General features: G+C 45.5%; 1 protein-coding gene across 1 annotated transcript in view; it reads right to left on the bottom strand.

Annotated features, from left to right (window-relative positions):
• celsr2 (cadherin, EGF LAG seven-pass G-type receptor 2) overlaps positions 1–23,286 on the bottom strand; it is a gene marked incomplete at both ends in the record, with an annotated part of 75,482 nt that overhangs the window by 40,685 nt on the left and 11,511 nt on the right. The window contains one exon of the mRNA XM_080548674.1: positions 4,121–4,831. Coding sequence (XP_080404800.1) covers positions 4,121–4,831 — 711 coding nt within the window. The remainder of the gene's footprint in view (positions 1–4,120; positions 4,832–23,286) is intronic.

Raw genomic sequence — 23,286 nt, 5'->3', positions numbered from 1 at the left:
ATATATTAACATGTAATGTTTTCACGAGGGAGTTGAAAGGGTAATCTCATTAACCTAATTACAAAACTCTTTTAACATCAGTACATACATACATTAAAAAAATATATTGATGCCTTGCCTCATCTACCACTCTCCCCACGAAAAAAACTCAGTTGACACTGACAGTGTAGCCACATGCAAATGTGTTTTGCCATTCTAACATAATTTTTCTATGCACCAAAATGCCCCCTTCCAAAATTCATCTCCAGCAAACATCAGGCGGACGTGACGGAAGCCAGTTATCATACTCTACACAGAATAAATCATAATAATAAATCATATGGTAGAACGGAGAAGAATCACTGCAAGAATAGAGCACAGATAAGGTGCTCATTCAACTCAGAGCGGGAACTTCTCATATCCACTAATCTTGACATTACCTCAAATGGCTGACAACTGATTCATTGAAATGACTGACTCAAATGTAACAAATACATAATCTAGTGGAATGGTGCGGTTCCAACTAGCTTTTAAAACACCAGTGGTGCTTTTAATATAATGAATATGTAGGGAGTATAAAAGTGCTGTAATTCCTCCAGTTGTGTGACTCTCCTAGATCCTAGTGAAACGTGTGTTTCTACGCTGCTAGGTAACAGAAACGTGTCATCTCCCCTCCTGAGTGGAATGGAGTGGGAGCCCTCGTTTGTCTCCCTCAGGACATGCTGAAGGCACAGAGCAAGGAGAACCCAAAGCTGGGACCTCGCAACAACACTGCTCGTTTCAGGCACCATACACAAGGGATTACCCAACACCTACCCCCACTGAACAGACTGTGACTAGCAACCTTCTGTACTGTACTTCCTGCTTATTTCAGCTAACAGATAACCTGGTGTGACAATACCACATGAGCCCAGGTCTCCATGTAAAACAGGCGAATAACGACAGACTACAAATACTGTATGGAAACATAGTATGAAGTGTCTAGTTGTGAAGGTGGCAGAGTGAGTGGTATTTAGGTGATGGAGGTCAGATGATATACCAGGACCAGAAATGAATCCATTGGTGTGTGAATGTGTGTGTGAACGGGTGAATAAGAGGCCATTGTAAAGCGCTTTGGAATAAGGCGCTCTATAAGTCAGTCCTTTTACCAAACAGTCTACTCAAGTGTTGGAGTACCAACATGATGAGATAAATAGGAGCAATGCCCAGTATGAGTGTTAATAAACTCCTCAAAAAAAGTTCAGAAACGTTATTTCGGTCGATTATTCCTCCCCCTATTCCTCCCCTTTATTAATACTTCAAACTTTTTTTGAGGAGTTTATGTAACAAAATACTGTGTATCATTGTGACTAGTTTTCTGCTTCATTCAGATGAGAGAAACTAATGGAGGATTTCCATGGGAGGCATTCCTTCTTCTTTTGATTACTAATTAAATAATGGAATAAACTCAGAGGGACTTTAAACACTAAAATACAGAGCACTGCTAAATTGTCATCAAAAGGGCATACACACTATGCTTAAAAAAAAAGAAGAAAAAAAAGAAGTAAACTGAAGACCTTATTGTCTGAAAAAATGAAGGATAAAGGATGAATGCTGAGAAATAGAGGGCAGAAGGAAGTAGGTTAGTGTGTATAGCGTGTTTTCAGTCCATTTGTCCCATATAGGCAGTCTGACTCAGCCAAGCTTAATCATTCGCCCAGTCCTTCCGAACATGAGTGGCTGTTCTGTTATTTTTCTCGTTTTCCATCAAACTGCCATCTGGTAACGCCTACGGGACCAACACACGCACACGCACACGCACACGCACACGCACGCACACACAGCAATTCAGCACTTACTTACAGCACTTACAATTCAGCTCCACATGGAGCAAGCAATCCAGCACCTACACACACACACACACACACACACACACACACACACACACACACACACACACACACACACACACACACACACACACAACATACATACACTCTAACAGACAAACAACAGCCAACTGAGCACCCCCCCCCTACACAGTGGCTCTCAGCACAGTGGGGAGTGGAGAATTTGACACTCACTCAGGCTGAACAGCAGGAGCTGGAGATGACATGCAGAGGAACACTGATCAAACTAAAGCAGCCATAGACCTGATCTGAGCACAGTATCACTCTATTAGGTACGTTGTCTGCATGTTCTCTCAGTCACCTTGTACTTGAACAGATATCAGACAACAGCTGATCCAGAACATATGGACCCTGATTAACTCAACCGCGGCAGGGCCCGGCAGATTGAGTGTAACTGAACCGGACCGAACATTAGTACCAGATCTAAGTGAGATTGATGAAAGCCTGCTCCTACACCACACACGCACGTGCACGCGAGTGCACACACACTTCAGCTCTCACACACCCACTGCCAGAGTGGAGCATGTGAAAGAGTGGAGCATGTGAAAGAGTGCTGCTCAACCTGGACCTCTGAGGGACTCAGCCCACACACTGACATCTGCACACGCACACCATATAATGGCCTCCCACACAGAACAGGCCAGGAGAACAACTGGGACAAATGGAACTAGCCTAAATACCTTTTGTTATACTTAAACACAGATATGGCTGATATGATATGAACTACCATGCTACCCTCGGTGTGGAAGATACCAAAGATGCATCACAGACTAACTACTATAAATGACCATCATTGTAAATCAAAGTGCTTTTGGCTCATTTAATTAGTTAGCACAGAGCTGGAGGGAATTCCAAAGGGAATGCGATAACCACAAACATTGGCAAATTCTAAAAATGGGAATTCTTCCAAAGAAATAATTGGTGTGTAGTTTTCAGGGTTAATTGATAATAAAAAAATGTTTAAAGGTTTGGGAGATGTTAGTGTCCCATTTTACTACTGGGGCTCCAGTGAATATCTTTGGACATTCTAATCGACATCTAGTCTTGGTCCGCCTTCAATGCCATCTGTGCTCCAGAAACACTGGCCAATGCAATGCTTGCCAGTCAATATCAGAATAGTGATTTGCTAATTCATAGAAATAGAGTATGCTTTTTAAACTGTATATACACTAACTGCAGAGCTAACCCACTGACCTTAGTGTGCAATAAGCAGCAATAATATTGACGCATTTATAATCCCATGTTGATACAACAGACAGAAGTCACATGCCTTAATAGCACTTCAAAGAACATACTGTTATGCCTGCAATATAGGTCAATAGCAAAAAAAAAAGCAGCGGTGAAATAAATTCAACCCGTATATGATCCTATACCTATGACATATACTTTGTTATTTTGTAATATTTTGTAATAATATAAGTGTTGTTACCCGAGGTATTTTTACCAGGGGGCATTACCAGTGGAGACATTCTCCATCTGTAGCCATCCATAATTGATCATATCCTTCCATTATTCCGCTTAGAGATTTTCTACCGACGGACAGCATTGCTTTTGTTTTTCCAATTCAGACACACTCATCACAGTAGTATTCCCTTGATGGTAAGACTTCAGCCTCGGGAAGGTAACAGCCGGGTTACAAGATGGTCTTTCCTTAATAGTGCTTGCCTTGTAAGACAGCTCACTCTCAGGGAGCTCATCCAAGCCAAAAATATGTTGGTTATAGTGAGTTCTAAACTTAAACTGCATGGCACAAATATTTGAAAGTATTCGATGTTCATAGTTGTACCTAAGTCTGTCTCTCATTGTGAGCATGGGTAGGAACCATTGACCGGCTGTGCATGCGATCCTGCCTCATTGGAACAGGGATTATTAAATCAATAACTCATCACACTGTCTTTGTCCAGCTGAATGGGTGTCATGACTGTATGGGCTGCTAGATAGTCCAGTAAACTATCACGTTTGGTATGAGTGGAGACATGCATGCTAAACACAAAACTTCCCATGGGATATAAGGCAAGAAGATTAACTTTTGGACAGCTGTGCTAGAATAATGTTGTTTCTTATATACACACCGTTTGTATCCACAAGTCTATGAGGAGAATACACAATGAATCATAAATGAAATACATGCACACAAATTCTTATCACCTCTCGGGTTTCCCCATTTGGTAAGCCATTTGTGAAATACTGAATTTATTGTCTACAATGTGAGATTTCTAAATGAATGATAACATTCACAAGAGGACACTCACCAGTGTAGTTATCGAGACACTCGCAGGTGTAGCCTCCCTCTCGGCTGCGACACACACCGTGGGTCCCACAGGGTTTGGAGTAGCACAGGTCGATCTCTGTCTCGCAGTAATCTCCCGTGAACCCGGTCGGGCAGCGGCAGCGCAGCCCGGCGATGGGGTGGATGGGCCGGAACAGGATGGTGTCAGACGCCACGAACGGCGCCAGGCTGTCAAACTTGAGCACGGAGACACACTTCATGTAGTTCTCACAAGGCTCGCGCAGACAGATGTTGTCGTCGAAGGGCAGCACCTGCTGGGAGGAGATGCGGGCCAGCAGGCTGCGGTTCAGGTACAGCCTCTCCTGTAGCTCCTCAGAGCCAAAGAACTCAGCTGCTTCGCCGCCCGCCACCCCTCTACCAACCCTGCCACCGCCCCGGACGCCCCCTCTGCCAGCCCGGACGCCCTCCCCAGGCACCGGTACCGCCACAGACAGGCTGACGTTGAGGATGCGGGCGCTGACGTCGGTGTCATCCTGGATGTTGAAGACCACCACGTCCTCGCGGGCGGCGGACAGGACACGGGCCACGCCCTCCAGGAACTGAGCCAGCAGCAGAGACAGGAAGTGCTCCTGGGAGGTGTTGGCCAGGCGCAGCGTGATGCTGTTGGAGAGCATCTCGTCTGTGATGATGGTGACCTGGAGGAGACACTGGGCAGACACCGAGTGGATGCCATCTGAGAGGAGAGAAGGAGGAGCAGGGGGACACTGTGTTTACAAATCATGTTCATCAAGGTTATCATGTCCACTCATAACCTGTCCTGATAGACATCCCTGAGAGACAGACATTTCACAGTAAGTGTGTGCAAAGACTGAGACCGATCATTACACTCTAATTCACACCATTTCTATCAGCAATTTCATGCCTGTATCCGCAACTCAAGACATCAATCGCCGTATATCTGGAGGAGGGCCTTAAGCTCTGCAAATCTCATTAATATACAGGCTTGGATAACACTGGAAAGCTAATCACAAAAGTGATTGGTATTCCCAGCACATAAAGAACAACTCCCTTAGTGAAGATGCCTTGTTTCTGGAGGCTCACCCTTCCTTCCATAGCCTTTGATAATGATGTTTTGAAACCCTATCCCTCAGATGTAAATCCATTATCCAGTCATTCCCACGGCATAGCCTTACAAAATACATTTTAGCCCACAATTATCCGATATAGTTCAAACCATATTGAACAATGCACTAAGTAGGATGATTCTCAGTTCTCATTTCCTTTACTGTAAGCCACTTTGACAATGCAAGGGAAAACTGCATATCAGCAAATATCAGCTTAAGTGTGTCTGACTGGAGCACTCAAAGGACTGCTTACTGAAGAGTGAAATTATAATGAAAAGAACCCAGACAGACTAATCAGAAATAACAAGAAACAAAATGTGGGGTTAACCATGTTGCTAACAAGCAGAAAAGTCTCATAAATATGAGGAATAACAGAATATAAATGGACATAAGCTATACAATGTCAGGGGCAGTTCTAACTGAGGCCTCCATTAGAAACAGAAAATCCTCAACTAGTTGTCCACAGACTGCTACAGTAGACAAAAGGCCAGAGAATGAGCTTGATAAAAACTAGTTCCAAAACTATTTTGGTTACAGATACCAAAATCAACCCCTCTACCATCCAACCTTCTCTTCTCACCAATTCAAATACCCCATTTGACAGAGTGAAATGTGTAAGGTTCTTCACTGATGGTTTGTGTTGATATGTAAGGCTGCCCTTCCTCTTTCCTGATTCTCTTCCATGATACCATAATCTCTAAAGATGAAATTGTAGAAAAAAAAAGATAATTGTTATTCTGTTACACATCTAAAGGTCTGCAGACTAGTGTGTTTAAGTTCACAGGAGAGAGACTATTTGTTGCATGTCTCATTGCTGGCCTGTAGGCTTCTGTTTACTCTACTGTTGCCTGAAGGCCAAACACAAAACACGTCTAATCAAATCGAACCTGTCGTGAAAACAAGGCCCAGCCTCTTCCCCCCACAATAATCAATAGACCCCTTTGTTAAGGGGATCTGGATATGGGCCAGGGAACAGAACCCCTCAGCTCTGGTGGAACAGAATCTACACAAACAAACAGCAGTGCTGAAGTTACCGGATCCCCAGCTGGCGCTGAACGAGTTTAAACACCAAGAGCCAAAAAGAGGAAAGGGAAGAGAGAAGGGGAGAAAGAGGGGGAAGAGAGAAGGGAAGAAAGAGGGGGAAGAGAGAAGGAGACAGAGCAGCATGTTTGACACGGCTCTAATCCTCATGCTCTCAGTCAGCCACTCCAGCAGAGGAACACTACAGGCCCCAAGCAGAGGAAACAGGAGTTGGAAGGGGGACAGAGAAGAAGAACAACTTCTCTCTCTCTCTCTCTCTCTCTCACACACACACACACACACACACACACACACACACACACACACACACACACACACACACACACACACACACACACACACACACACACACACACACACACACACACACACACATTCTCACACAAAGAGAGACACCCAATAAATAAATAAATAAAGAATAAAGAGAAAATAAAGAAAAAAAGGTACAAATCTGTAGAGAGATGTGGTTCTACTAAAACATTTAGCCTCCGACGCCTGTGGAGAGTGCTTCTGTACATTTCCCACTTAGCTGTGTTCATTGGCACACCTCGTAAATGACCATTTTACTGCTGAAATTAAAAAAGATCCAAAGTCCTTGTGTGTCTTGGGCACCAAACATGAATAAATAGCATCAACCACTAATCCACCTGGTGGAAATGTTTAGTTAGCAAGCCTACAAGCCATGCCACATATCCATCTTACCAATGACGTGGCACTAGTACTACAGTATTTTTATTGGAACAGTTAACACAATGATTCAAATAAAACTTACATTTAGCCAATTTATCCTACGGCAATTAAAATGTTTTTTTCCGTTTAAGTTCTGACATTTGTGTTGTGAATTGTATATTTACATGTCAGTTAGAGGGCATTCTCAAGCTTTAGTGAGTTGCATAACAAGGGGTCAAGTGTTTAACTGCATGTATTCACAGCTATATGCATTCAGGATTCGCATATTGAAAAAGCAATTCTCAAGTCTTAACTTTTAAGGATCTGCTCCTTTTGTCCAATAATAGGTAATCATGCCACCACTGATTCGCCTATGCTATAGTGGCCAGTCAACCGGAAATAAATCACATGAAAGCAATCATCTTTAAGGTTAAGCTATGTATAGGGATAGTAGACATTCCCTTAATTACAGTTGCAATCAAAATTATTCAACCCCCATTGCACATTAGGTTTATTGGCAAAATATAAAAATATTCAGCTGATTCAAGTAGTTCAATGAAACTAATACGTTTTTTTTTTATCCAAATTCAACCCAAAATGCTCCTTTTAATGACTACTGCAGTCTCAAAATGATTCAACCCCTTCATGACAAGCATCTTCAGTACTTAGTAGAGCACCCTTTTGCTGTTATGACCTGCTGCAAACGTGACGCATTGCCAGACACCAGCTTCTGACAGCGTTCCTGAGGAATCTTAGCCCATTCCTCATGGCCAATGGCCTCCAGTTCAGTAATATTCTTGGGTTTGCGTTTTGCAAACCGCCTTCTTCAAATCCCACCAGAGATTTTCTATGGGGTTCAAGTCAGGCACCTGTGACGGCCACTCTAGAATCTTCCATTCTTCTTCTGAAACCAAGCCTTGGTGGACTTTGAGGTATGCTTGGGATCATTGTCCGGTTGGAAGGTCCGATGACACCCAAGCTTCAGCTTCCTCACAGACGGCATGACGTTTTTTCCTAAGATTTCCTGATACTTCTGATACTTCCCTCCACACACTGCAGGTTTCCAGTGCCAAAGGCAGCAAAGCAGCCTCCGAGCATCACTGATCCACCGCCATGCTTCACTGTAGGCAGGGTGTTCTTTATCACTGAGCCACCGCCATGCTTCACTGTAGGCAGGGTGTTCTTTATCACTGAGCCACCGCCATGCTTCACTGTAGGCAGGGTGTTCTTTATCACTGAGCCACCGCCATGCTTCACTGTAGGCAGGGTGTTCTTTATCACTGAGCCACCGCCATGCTTCACTGTAGGCAGGGTGTTCTTTCCAGCATATACAGTATATGCTTAATTTTTCTTCCTCCAGACATAATGCTGATCCATAGGCCGAAAAGTTCCAGTTTTGTGTCATCGCTCCACAGAACAGAATTCCCAAACTTCGGTGGCTTGTTTATATGGTTTTGAGCATATTGGAGCTGACTTGTCTTGTGCTTTTGGGTCAGTAGTGGTGCACGTCTTGGACATGGAGCCCTTCAGTGTGTAGTACGCGCCTTACTGTGCAAACTGGAACCTCAGGGCATGCTGCCACCAAGTCTGGCTGCAGGTGTTGTCACTCAAGGGTTTTTTAGCACTTTTCCTCCTCAGGAATCTGGTCGCAGCCGCTGACAGCTTCCTCCTTCTGCCACGGCCGGTTAGGGTTAGGGTTAGGGTTAGGCTAGTGTAGGGTTAGGGTTAGGGTTAGGGTATGGTTAGGGTTATGTTAGGGTTAGGGTTAGGGTTATGGTTAGGGTTAGGGTTAGCCTAACCAGCCACGGTTCCTTTAACTTTGAACTTGCGAACTATGCTTCTCTGTATCTATAGGAACATTCAGTGCTTTTGCTTTCTTTTTGTATCCTTTTCCTTGTTTGTGCAAGGCAATGATCTCTTCTCTGAACCTTTTGTACAATTCTTTTGACTTATTATTATTTGACCATATTTCTAACATGCAATCAAACATCACCCTCAACAAACCCTTAGCCAGTCCAGGTATTTATGTGTTCTATCTCAAGCACATCTGAACTAATCAAGCCCTTGATTAGTTGCACCAGGTGTGCTTGAAACAGGTGGTTGAATAATTTTGAGACTGCAGTAGTGATTAAAAGTCGCATTTCGTGTTGAATTTGGATAAAAACCATGGTAATATTAGTTTTATTGAACTATTTAAACTGTTCTTGTCTACTTTGTTTATTGCAAACAGCTGAACATTTTACATTTTGCCAATAAGCCTAAATAATAGCCTGAATAGTTTTGATTGCAACCTCTGCCAAATCGCATTCTTGGATTCAGGCTTGGGCAGAGGTCCATGAGAGAGGAGGGCTGAGAAACCGTGTGCAAGAAGAAGATTCTCTAAAAGGAACCAGACTATCCTTCAAAGCGGTCACTCTGTATAGAAGGATCCTATGCTTAGGAATGGGGAAGGGGGGTTGTTGGGGTTAGGAAGGATGGTTCAGAGACACTGTGCCAGGTCTGGTGTGTGACACCCTTGCCAGCCCTGTGTTTGACCCCCCCGGCCCGGGTGCCAGGAATGCTCTCAGCTGGGAGGCGCCAGGGAGAGATTAAACACACACTGCGCCTGTATGAGCGTCAGGGTAGCATTGTGTGTGTGTGTGTGTGTGTGTGTGTGTGTGTGTGTGTCTGTGTGTGTGTGTGTGTGCCCGCTTCAGACGTAGGACAAAGCATCTTTAGTACATAGCTAGCAAGACGCTACAGTGAAAAATCCTAATAAAAGCTTAATATTATATCATCATGTCATGGAAAAGAGAGCAATTCTTTGAGGTAGAGTCGCCCACAAACATATGATCATATTCCGACCTTTATCACTCCTTAGCTCTGATGATGACAGGCCGGGGTGGGATACCACTGAGGGCTGATACGCTTTGACACCTCTGTGGGGGGGTTAACATCGCACAACACTACGACATGCAGAAAATGTATCTTACATATTCTATATACTGGACTACCATAGATACTGCACTAGAGAGATGTCATGAAAAAAGATTTGAATAAAAATGTTACGGTAAATGTAAAATGTTCTAAATCTGAGCTTGTCATTCTTCCTGTTAACTGGAATAAAGCGGACTGTGTCACAGTGCGTCTGTTCTTACATACAGAATAGAACATGTTGTATCAGACAAGCGGGTTAGGCAAGGAGATGCTCGACTTTAATTCTCTAAAATATTAATGGGAACAACTGTCCACTGAACCATGAACAGCACCGATTCAGCTCCGTCCACGAGGTTACTGAAGAAATGTCACTTACACACTATGAGAAGGCTAAAAGATTGAACGATTTCAACACGACAATACTATAGATAAACTATCTTCTATGTTAGTTCTACTAAGTCTGTGTTTCAGCCTGTAAGGGAGTGAGCAGGCAGTAACCAAACAGGCTGGTATTCAAGCTAACGTCACCCACCATTGGTACAAGAAAATAATTAGCCCAGACGCGACACTCCATATAATTTCATGAGATGAATGAGAAGTGTCATGGTACTGGCTTGCTGGAGCTTGTGACTTCATTCAATCATGAGTGCCCTTACCTGTTTGGCATCACTTATCCCAGGTTTGAAAGTATCCACATACTCTACATCTTTCGGTCACCTCAGTGAATTAAACACATTGGGCCCTATTATGCACTTCATACGTCTTAAGCAATAAGACGAGGCGGTAGATCTAAACTTAAGACGTGGAGGCGTGGTCAAATCCACTTTGCTATTATGCGTGCGGTAGTGGGCGCCTAAGACCCGGCGCTAAGCCCAGAAATTAGTCATGGGTGTGTTTTGGGCGTCTTCTCAATCAACCCAATCAGCGTGCCAGGTGCCATTCCCTTTAAGAACCGGCTAAGTTAAGTCATAAGCGCTATGCTATTATGCAGTTCATAGGCGCTAGACTTCATGCACGTTTTGAAACACGAGCGCGCCTCCGCGGTTTGCGCATGCGCGCTGACCCACTTCTTAAGAACTTTTCAAACCACTTCTTAACGCTAGGCGCAAAGTCAGATCGCATAATAGCAGGGGCGCCTAGCGCACTTCATTAACATATGAACACTCCCACAATGAGTAATATATGCACGGGAGTCTTACGTCTTATGTGTGGGCGCCTAGCGACACCTGCATAATAGCAGTAGCGCGTATGAAGCGCATAATAAGGGTGGCGGTAGGTCTTAACCTGGCGGTGCGTCTTAAATAAGACTTAAGACGGCAAGTTAAGAAGTGCATAATAGGGCCCATTATGTTCTAGCTCTCCAATCATCACATTTCCGTCCCTTCGTTTACAATTATGCCATTAAGCCAATCACCCTCTGGTTTACCTGCACAAAACGTGGAATGCCATGATGTTTGGAGTTTTCAGTGGCGGGCGGTGCATTTCACATCTAGGCCTTCAGTGATGTCCTACACAGTCCTACCTGAATTATTCCACCTCTTAATACCATCAAAACTCAGAGTTTTCCACTGTGGCTTCAGGTAATGGCGGGTATAAAGTAAATTTGTATGCATATTAAGCAGTCTTGGATATTTCAAGGGGGCGATAAAATCTCTGAGTGTCACTTCAGAGCTAGAACATAATGGGCCCTATTATGCACTTCATAAGTCTTAAGCAATAAGACGAGGCGGTAGCTCTAAACTTAAGACGTGGAGGCGTGGTCAAGGCCACTTTGCTATTATGCGTGCGGTAGTGGGCGCCTAAGACCCGGCGCTAAGCCCAGAAATTAGTCATGGGTGTGTTTTGGGCGTCTTCTCAATCAACCCAATCAGCGTGCCAGGTGCCATTCCCTTTAAGAACCGGCTGCGTTAAGTCATAAGCGCTATGCTATTATGCAGTTCATAGGCGCTAGACTTCATGCACGTTTTGAAACACGAGCGCGCCTCCGCGGTTTGCGCATGCGCGCTGACTCACTTCTTAAGAAGTCGGTCGGCGCATGCGCGCTGACCCACTTCTTAAGAACTTTTCAAACCACTTCTTAACGCTAGGCGCAAAGTCAGATCGCATAATAGCAGGGGCGCCTAGCGCACTTCATTAACATATGAACACTCCCACAATGAGTAATATATGCACGGGAGTCTTACGTCTTATGTGTGGGCGCCTAGCGACACCTGCATAATAGCAGTAGCGCGTATGAAGCGCATAATAAGGGTGGCGGTAGGTCTTAACCTGGCGGTGCGTCTTAAATAAGACTTAAGACAGCAAGTTAAGAAGTGCATAATAGGGCCCATTATGTTCTAGCTCTCCAATCATCACATTTCCGTCCCTTCGTTTACAATTATGCCATTAAGCCAATCACCCTCTGGTTTACCTGCACAAAACGTGGAATGCCATGATGTTTGGAGTTTTCAGTGGCGGGCGGTGCATTTCACATCTAGGCCTTCAGTGATGTCCTACACAGTCCTACCTGAATTATTCCACCTCTTAATACCATCAAAACTCAGAGTTTTCCACTGTGGCTTCAGGTAATGGCGGGTATAAAGTAAATTTGTATGCATATTAAGCAGTCTTGGATATTTCAAGGGGGCGATAACATTTCTGAGTGTCACTTCAGAGCTAGAACATAATGGGCCCTATTATGCACTTCATAAGTCTTAAGCAATAAGACGAGGCGGTAGCTCTAAACTTAAGACGTGGAGGCGTGGTCAAGGCCACTTTGCTATTATGCGTGCGGTAGTGGGCGCCTAAGACCCGGCGCTAAGCCCAGAAATTAGTCATGGGTGTGTTTTGGGCGTCTTCTCAATCAACCCAATCAGCGTGCCAGGTGCCATTCCCTTTAAGAACCGGCTGCGTTAAGTCATAAGCGCTATGCTATTATGCAGTTCATAGGCGCTAGACTTCATGCACGTTTTGAAACACGAGCGCGCCTCCGCGGTTTGCGCATGCGCGCTGACCCACTTCTTAAGAAGTCGGTCGGCGCGCATGCGCAAACCGCGGAGGCGCGCTCGTGTTTCAAAACGTGTATGAAGTCTAGCGCCTAAGAACTTTTCAAACCACTTCTTAGCGCTAGGCGCAAAGTCAGATCGCATAATAGCAGGGGCGCCTAGCGCACTTCATTAACATATGAACACTCCCACAATGAGTAATATATGCACGGGAGTCTTACGTCTTATGTGTGGGCGCCTAGCGACACCTGCATAATAGCAGTAGCGCGTATGAAGCGCATAAGGGTGGCGGTAGGTCTTAACCTGGCGGTGCGTCTTAATTAAGACTTAAGACGGCAAGTTAAGAAGTGCATAATAGGGCCCAATGTGTTTAATTCATTGAGGTGACAGAAAGAGAAATAGAACTGACCCCAATCCAGCCAATAACAGTGACTATTTCACAATCCATCATCAGAGTGAGTGGGAGGTTTAGGGGTTGGAGAGATGGAGACAGAGCGAGTGACAGAGAGTGCAGAGAGAGAGGAGGAGGAGGAGAGAGAGACAGGGGCAAGCTCTTAAAGGAGTGACACTGGCCTAATTAGGGCACTGCATTGCCCATCTCCTTTGCGGTGCCCGAAAAAATGCCAACAGAGTCATGGTGGATCAGGATCAAGTGGGCAGTGACCACAGCATTGAGAACAGAGACATCCCCCCCATAGCAGGACCACCACCCCCCCCCCCCCACCCCCACCCCCACCCCTCTACCCCGACAGGGATTGACACACCACAGCAGCTGGGATACTCCTCAGTCCCTCCTAAAAGGCTTAAGACAGCTGGTGTTGAAACTTAATCATTCCATGGTTCATTCAAAACAACTGTTGAGTTTTAATGTAATGTATATACAGTATATACAGTTTAAAGGTGTAGATGACAGCTTGATTCACTTCTTCCAGCTAATCTAGAGGGCAAACATTATTGGAGCCCACTGACATAATACCCCTATCTAGTCATTCTTCATTTAACCAGGAGAGTTCCATTGAAATAGGAATACTCCATTGCAAGGGAGCCCTGGCTGAGAGACAGCCCCGCATTAGTCATCCTGACAGTAGATTCAACAATAACAATCGCGCTCCAACAGATCTCAGAGCATTCATACATCACACTGGTGTCATTGTGTACAGTAGGGATGTGTTAGCCAGGCAATTCGTTTCCTGATCTAGAGCACACAGCCAAGAAGCAGATGTGTGTTAAAGAAGTGTGCCATGTTGGGAGAGCACCTCGGGGTAAGTAGGTAATGAGGTGGAGCAGAGACCATCTTAGGTATTCAAGACCAGCCGATGTATAGTATGTGAAGCACGCCCAGGCAGTACTGAGTATGTACATCAAAGAGAGCAGCAAAGCCATGGTCCCATTCCAAAGATCAATAGTGACTGGGGTCATAAATTAAAGATTTTTTTCTGAAGGGAAAAGGCTTTGGATGTTTTTGACTCCAACTGCCAATCTATTTAATTAACTCTTTTAGTGCCGTAACTGCTGCTAGTTTCTACAGAAGTGGGTATGTCAAAATGTGTACACTGAAAGAGCATTTCATACAACAAGTTCTTTTCAAACCAAAGCAGTGGTCACTTTTGGGCAGACACAGTTACAGCATTGGCATTTCAAACCTAAAACTACTGCTTCTGTAACCACATTTCCTTTCAGGGGCGTCACGTTTACCAAGCACTGATTGCTGACAAAGACCTAATCATCAGCGCTCCAACGAAAGACACATTGCGACTACATATCCATCTTGACAACTAACAGGCGAGTCACAGCCTGACCTTGGGAGCACAGTTCCATTGGGGGGGATAGCAGGATACACACAGTTTAATCTAATTAATTTGAAGGCAGTGGCATAAGAACGCTGTGGTAATTAAATACATGAATTACTGGGATTCCGCTGCCCTTGGAAAACCCTGGCCAATTTATTACAGTTTATTCGTGTTCACCGCTTCCTGAGACTTTGGGATCTGAGAGTCAGAGAGCAGCTTTGTTCTGCTGTCATCTTGACAGGATTATGGCCTCTCTTGCAGTTGCTATTAATTACTGATCAAGCTGGAACCCTACCTACCGTGAGTGCAGAGCTACATAAGAACGTGACCCTTAGATAAGTGTATATGCCATCAGTGAAGTCTACTAATGAAATATCTTTTGTATATTGAATCTGAGGGGATTTTTTGAGCCACTGGTATCAAACTGTCATCTGAGTAATTTCAGAAAATCTCAATTGGATTCTATAAAGTGTCTCTGTGTTTGTCAGGGATCACAGAGTGATTTTCAACAAAGTGGGTATTTTGTGACAACGTATTTTGAAGGCTGGCTTCTGTTGCCTGTGGGTTTTTGGGGGTGTCATGGGAACTGAACTAAAGTTATTTTCCATCTGAACTGACATACAGGAACAGAGAGCTCACAGCAGGATAACAGGCTTAATCCACAACTACGAGCCAATCAGCGAGCAACAATCCAAATCCAATCAGAAGTCCATTAAAGGACGGAGGAAGTCAGTTCTCTGTAGACGTTAGTGAAGTTGATGTAGGTTAAAGATTGAGGCCGCGGGGGGGGGGGGGGGGCAAATGCTGCTCTTATGGAAGAGACAGTTTAGCATAGCAGCAGTTACAGTTTTGATGCTATGTGAGGGTAGTAAAACCAGCAAGAGAGCCATTTGTTAGTATCATGCTAATCAGTAGGCTTGCTCATTAAATCTGCCATGTATGCACGCTTAGTGATGTTCTTTCTAATGAAAAAGCTGAAATTTAAAAATCCCAGCGATCAAAAGGAAAGTGGCTCTTGAGCAGTGTATAAAAGCGTCATTGGGGAATGCGCTGGAGGAATTAACCAGGACTGAAACATGAAACAGGCTGCACTGGACCTTGTATGGAGACTGATGGTTAGTAGCAGGGGGGCGGGGGGCTATAGCTGGAGAGGGGGGTGGAGGAAACTTGGTGCTTTGCTCCCTCCCTTCACTCCTCACCCCTCCCCCTCTCTGACCCCCCGCAGGACAAGCAACGGCCAAAGCTTCCCTCCCCTCCTTGATAAACTACGCTAACGACACCCCCCACCCCCCCACATCACCATCTTACTGTCCACAACCCCCCCGCCTGACCTCACAATACAGCCAATGTGAGTCTGACAGCCCTGTAATGGACTGAAGCTCAGACGACACAGCATGGTGGCAGATTTTATATTTCAAAGCCCCTACAATATTGTTCATTATTAACACACAGGCTTCACCATAAACCACACCAGGCAGCAGAGAAACATCATCTCGGAATACATAATAGGTAATTATGAGGTTATTATATGAGGTTAATTATAGGTAAAAACTCAGAGACAAAGCTAAAAAGTGGGACAGGATCAAAGTTGACAAACTTTTAGAAACGTTAGCACTCACTCACACGCAACTGTGCTGGTTTAGGTCATTATCTAAGTATATGAACATTAACCAGTACAACTGTGCTGGTTTAGGTCATTATCTAAGTATATGAACATTAACCAGTACAGGGCCGTCCCAGATTGGTGATTGGTCTTGGACAATGCTCTTGGCCTCCAGCAGGGTGGGGGGGGGTTAATGGGTTGGACCCATTGTTGTGAGACAGCTGCTGTATGAGATTAAGCACAAATTAACATGAGCACTTCATATATCACAGCACGCCCACGGTCTCTCTCACTGAGAGGAAGGAGGGGTGATTGGAGCATGTTCAAACTCCTACGGAACAGATTTGCTGCTATTCATTTCTAAATGACAAATGTTGCAAAATTAATTAATTTGTTCAGCATCATAATAAAGTCATGATAAAATGCTTCAAAATTGTCATGCTCTGCTGTGCAGCTGTAACTATTACTAAAATGGATTTGCTTGTGTATTTGCGTATCATTGAGGTGTGTGTGTGTGTGTGTGCGTGCACGTGTTCAGGGTGATAAGGGAAATGCAACAAAAAGAACAATAGAACAATAATAACAACACACACTATCTAGAAATCCTCAATTTCTAATTAATGCCTAGGCTCAATGTCAAACCAAGACATTCTAATCCAGAGGGTTTCTGGTGCAGCCACATAACCAAGAGTCTCAAAACCCTGTGGAGTGTGTGTGTGTGGGGGGGGGGGCTCACTGGTGCTCTGGGCCATTTCTACTGGTTAGTAGACAGCATTGCAGCCTGCCACTACTACCACATTGCCTGTAGAAAACTCTGCTCTTTTCAAAACCAAACAACTATGTAGCATTCCAGAGATTTTTCCTTAGTATGAGGACCTCGGGCCAAAGAAGAGGATCTGAACAGTTCAAATCAACACATTTGAATGAATGAATGAATGAATGAATGAATGGTCTTTATTGTCATTGCTACAGTACAGGTACCAAACAACGACATTTAGGAGGGGTGGCTCCCCTGGTGTTAGGAAAGAAAGAAAAAAAACTTCACAAGAAGGGAAGGAGCTGGTTTACATAAATAAAGGCTATGTACACTATCCACTATACTATACTGTACAGATAGACGACTAGGGTTGTCATATTGCACAATAGTGTTATTGCACATTTATTTAAAGTGTCGCAGTTTGCAGGCTTGAAATGTACATATTTGTGCCTCAGCACTACACCTGATTTTTTCAGTCCAGCAGCTGCCATCAATCCGTCCAGACTGTCCAGGGCCCAGAACCTAGGTCTTTGCTGTGTTCAGGGCCTGGACGGCCCTGTGGTAGAAGCTGTTCTTCAGTCTGTTTGTCCTTGCGGCCAAGGTCCTGAACCGCCTTTTCGAGTCCAGCCGGGTAAAGTGTTCGTACCCAGGGTGGGTTGGGTCCCTGGAGATCTTGGAGGCCTTCCTGAGACAGCGTGTGTTGTACAGCTCTTCCAGAGAGGGGAGGGGGGCGCCGGTGATCTTCTGTGCTGTTCTCACGACTCTCTGTAGCGCATTTCTCTCCGCGGTTGTGCAGCTGGAGAACCAGTTGCAGATGCCGTAGGTGAGGATGCTCTCCACTGCGCCGCGGTAGAAGGTCACCAGTATCTCCTGCTTGCTGTGTTCCTTCCTGAGGACTCTCAGGATGTATAGCCGCTGTTGTGCCTTCTTGATGGTGGCTTTTGTGTTGTCCTTCCAGGTCAGGTCATCCCGCATGTGCATCCCCAGGAATCGGAGGGTTGAGACTCTCTCCACGCTCTCTCCGTCGATGAGCAGGGGCTGGATCTCGGACTTTTTCCTCCTGAAGTCTACAATGATTTCCTGGGTCTTTGACTTGTTCAGCAGCAGGTTGTTAACCTTGCACAGCTTGCTCAGTTGCTCTACCTCATCCCTGTACGCCGCCTCGTCCCCCCCGAGATGCATCCCACCACGGTGGTGTCGTCTGCAAACTTTACGATGGAGTTGCTGGGGTGGACGGGGGTGAAGTCGTAGGTGTAGAAGTTGTAGAGGATGGGGCTTAGCACGCAGCCCTGGGGGGACCCAGTGCTGAGTCTGAGGGCTGTGGAGGTGTGGGGGCCCACCCGCACCCTCTGGGGGCGGTCGGTCAGGAAGTCCTTGATCCATGCACATATAGAGTGTGATAGACCCAGGTCTAGTAGTTTGGTCACTAGCCTGTCTGGAAGGATGGTGTTGAAGGCGGAGCTGAAGTCCACAAAGAGCAGTCTCGCGTAGCTGTTTCCCCTCTCCAGGTGGGATAGAGTGGCGTGGAGAGTCGTCGCGATGGCGTCCTCTGTGGACCTGTGGGCTCTGTAGGCGAACTGGTATGGATCCAGGTTGGGCGGGAGGCGTGTGAGTATGTGGGCCCGGACTAGTTTCTCGAAGCACTTCATGATGATTGGTGTGAGTGCCACCGGGCGGTAGTCGTTTAGGCAGCTCACCGTGCTTTTCTTCGGGACTGGGATGATAGTTGAGGTTTTCAGGCAGGGTGGGATGGTGGCCTGGGACAGGGACTGGTTGAAGATGTTGGTGAAAACCCCGGCCAGCTGGTCGGCGCAGTCCCTCAGCACCCGTCCCAGGACGCCATCCGGCCCCGAGGCTTTCCTGGGGTCCACCGCCTTCAGCACGCGTCTCACTTCATGCTCTGTGAGGGTGAGGCTGCTGAGAGCTGGAGAGAGTGGTGTTTGTGTTGTGGTTACCTCCGTTCGCCCCTCGTCGAACCGGGCGTAGAAGGTGTTCAGCTTTCCCGCCAGCAGGGGGTCGTCCTCTGCGGCTGTGAGCCTGTTGGCTCTGAAGTTTGTCATGTGCTGAACCCCCTGCCACATCCGCCTGGAGTCGTTGCTCAGGAAGCATTCCTCAATCTTCTCTCTGTGGTCTGCCTTGGCCGCTTTGATTCCGCGCTTTAGGTTAGCCCTGGTGGTGCTGTACAGCGGTGTGCTCTTCCCTGCGAAGAAGGCGTTGTCCCTCTCGTTGATCAGTTTTTGGACCTTCCCAGTCATCCATGGCTTCGTGTTGGTGTAGACCCGGACCCGTTTGTCCACGGTGACTGAGTTGGTGCAGTTCACTATGTGGTTCAGAACCGACGACGTGTACTGTTCCAGGTCCTCATGCTCATATTCCTGCCATGGGGTGTCATTTAGGCAGATCTGCAGTGGAGCGGACCCTTCTGGCCAGGTTCTGACAGTCTTAGTGGTGATGGGAGCACTTTTCCCCATGGTAGTGTATGCTGGGATCAGGAGGATTGACACATGGTCAGACATGCCTAGATGAGCTAGCGGACTAGCCTTGTAAGCACGTTTGATGTTGGTGTATACCTTGTCCAGTATTTTTTCTCCTCTTGTTGCACATTTAACATGCTGATAGAACTTGGGTAGTACTGCCTTCAGGTCGACATGATTGAAATCTCCTGCTATAATGTGAATTGCCTGTGGATCTGTGCTTTGTTGACCACTGATGACGTCATATAGCCGCGCCAATGCTAGGCTACCATCCGCGCTAGGCGCAATGTAAACAGATGTTATGTACACCGCGTTGAATTCCCTCGGGAGGTATGTGGGTCGGCATTTAACAGTCAAGTATTCCAGGTCTGGGGAGCAGTGGCTACTTACAGTTTTCGTGTTTAAGCACCAGCTATCCTTCGTCGATATTATGAGGCCGCCTCCGCGGGACTTGCCGCTGAGCTGCGTGCGGTCTGCCCGGTGAAGGGTCCGTCCCTCCAAGCTAATCGCGGAGTCCACGATAGTTTCATTTAGCCAGGTTTCAGTGAGAATAATCACACAGCTATCTCCCACGATGTTATTTTTGGCAACTTGTAGTCTCAGTTCATCCATCTTATTCGTCAGGGACCTGACGTTGGATAGGAAAATACTCGGCAAAGCAGGTTTGTCTGGGCTTCTCCTCAGCCTAGCTAGCAGGCCTCCCCTTGCTCCTCGGCGTTGCTTGCGGTCCTTACGCCGACGTTTGCGCCTCAGGGAAGGGACTGAGTACCAAGGTTCTCCCGGTAAACGGGCGATCTCGTGATAAATCCTTTGTTGCTTCAGGAACTCCGCTGTTACTGTCTTCTCGTTTTGCGTGCCAACTTCTAGTAAGTCGTGCCTGCTGTAGGTACTATTTACACAACCGTTCCCTATAAGTACTAAAGTAAAAATGTACATACAAATGCACTTAAAATCACTAAAGAACACCAGTTTTGAAGCCACTCCAGCCGCAGCGACTATGCGCGCAGCCATCTTGCTTGTTTTTATATTTGCATATAAAAAGGAAAGCTGCCGTCAGCACAATAGTAAAGATGGGGGTAGTGGTGGTCTAGTGGATAGTGAGTTGGACTTGTGATCGGAAGGTTGTGAGTTCAAATCCCCCCTGAAACCACACCACTACTAGTGTGCCCTTGAGTAAGGCACTTAGCCCTCAGTTACTCCAGGGGGAATGTCCCTGTAATTCGTAATTGTAAGTCGCTTTGGATTAAAAGCGTCTGCTAAATGGCAAAATTAATTAAAAATTAATAAAAATTAAAGAGACATTAGCATGCAGAGACTTGACCAAGCATAAGGCTTGTTATTCAAGCGTAAAGATACTCATTTGCTATGGATGTGGCACTGAGTGTAGGGATGCACGATATGCATTTTCCCCAACCGATACCGATACCGATATTTACCCGCTTCTCGTGGCCGATACCGATACCGATATTATTATTATTATTTTATCTTTCCTAGCACCAGGGGAGCTCCCCCTCCCAAATTTCGTTGTTTGGTACCTGTACTATATCAATGACAATAAAGACCATTCAGATATCATTTCACAGTTGATAACCTGTAGTTCATGCACACCTGAAGGTAAGAAAGGCTATGTAGTGAGCAAAGATTGATGATTTAATATTCCATAGTGATCTCACCAAATCTAACTTACATCACTATTGTTAACACAACAAAGAGAACACTTCTGAGTCTTCAAATGTTCATTTATTATTTCCTCTAACAAACAGAATCTGTTATACAGTGCACAATGCTTTTTTTAGCCAAGATCTGGCCTCCTTTTATGAAAACAAAAAAGGCTCACCTAAGAGTAATTAGATCAAAAAAGTGTCAAAAATAAAGTGCACCTTGTGCATCAGTCAATACAAAAATAAAGTGCACCTTGTGCATCAGTCAATACAAAAATAAAGACTTTTAAAGAACCAAAAGTTGGAGTGCTTAAAGTGTCCTACCATCTTCCTCCCGATCGCAACACAGTCGGATATACTTCTCTGGCTCAGTACAGCCTCATTAACGGCAAGTTGTAAACTGTGGGCCATACAGCCCAAGCTTGCAACTTCACATTCATCACAAGCCCTGACCATATTGCGCGCATTGTCCCTCAGCACAACGTGCACCCGCTCCTTAGGTATATTCCACTGTCCAAACATGGTTTCAAAAGCGCCGCGGATGGCTGTCGCAGTATGCGAACCGGAGAACTCCTGCGCATGAAGCAGTGTCTTCTTCATATTGAAGTCCTCATCCAGCCACTGGGCCGTTAAACTAAGCATACTGACTGGACTAACGTCAGAAGTCCATATGTCCGTGGTAAAACTTATCTGGCTTACGCTAGTATCGATCATACTATGGATGTGTGTGGAGACTGTATCATACAGAGCCGGCAGGCACACGTCTGCAAAATAGCGGCGACTTGGGAGTACATACCGGGGCTCTAAATGTGAAATTAGCTGGCGAAATCCTTTATCTTCTACTACAGAGAAAGGCTGGTCGTCGAGGGCCATCAACTCCATTATTTTTTCATTGATGGCTTGAGCCTTTGAGCTGTCTCGAGTGAACTTCCTGCTGTTTTCAAATGCGTTTTCAATAGGCACCGCGGATTTTTTTTCCGTGGCTGGGCTAACGTGTTCTGCTACGAGTGCTTGATATTCCTTCCATACAGCGTGCTTGCAATGGTGATTCTTCAGGTGACTTATTAGATTCGTTGTGTTGTAACTCTTTGCCCTTTGCCCTCCTCTCCGAACTTTTGTTGAACATGTATTGCAAATTGCAAACGCAACATCTGCCTTAGAAATTGTGAAGAATGTCCACACAGGGGAAGGCATGTTTCGCTCGCGTCTCGTCTATACAAACTGCGTGCCTGAGCGCGGAACCCGGAAGCAGAGTGCGGAAACCGGAAACCGGAAGCAGAAATATTTCCGGCTTCATATTATCGGTTTAAATATCGGCTAATTTGATAATAAATACCGATACCGATAAACATTAATTCCTCAATATCGGGCCGATAAATATCGGTGCCGATAATATCGTGCATCCCTAACTGAGTGTATGTAGGCATGGACATGATGATGATCAATGCAACATAACTTCAACTGGAGACCTGCTAACTTGAAGACAAACTGTAACGACCACCAATCACAGAGACGTTTCTTCAGCTGTGATTCAATGAACTACTGCTGGCTAGTCAACTCATTCCTTCTGAGCCTTGGCTAAAGAGTTACGGCTTAAAAAGATGATTTGAAATTAGGCCGCATGAAATGTACTTTTAGGTGGGTCGGAGTAAACAGTAATAATAACCTCGTCATGATAATCCCATCTATACCTGCATAACACTCTGGTGGAGATCACTAAATCCCCAGATCATGGCACGCTGCTAAGCTGGCAAAACATATCTGTCTATGGTTTAATTAGAACAGCTGGAAGTGTCAAGACTGACGCCATCTTGTGCCATACATACAATGCCATTTAAGTTTGGTGGCACAACCTCATCTTTGGCATGCCTCCAGAAGAAACCATCTGGCTAGTTAGCTGGAAGGCCCCAGATCATTATCATGCCACCCTTGTTAGTCATAAAACCGTATGAAATTCAGCCCCCCTTACGTGTTAGCATCCTTCATGCTCAATACCAAAGCCTAAAGGTCAAATTATGAAATTTTCAACATGAAACCAGGTCACTGTGAAATCTCTCTATATGGTCTGATGCTAAATGAGTGCAATGTAGCTTGCAACCCAGCGATCTGTTAAACAAACAAATAGGCTTGTTGTTTACAGCAAACGAACACCACAACATGTTCATGTGA

Source organism: Nansenia antarctica, assembly GCF_963989245.1.
Source record: "Nansenia antarctica genome assembly, chromosome: 18".
NCBI lineage: Eukaryota > Metazoa > Chordata > Actinopteri > Argentiniformes > Microstomatidae > Nansenia > Nansenia antarctica.
This window is presented reverse-complemented; position numbering and strand designations above follow the sequence as displayed.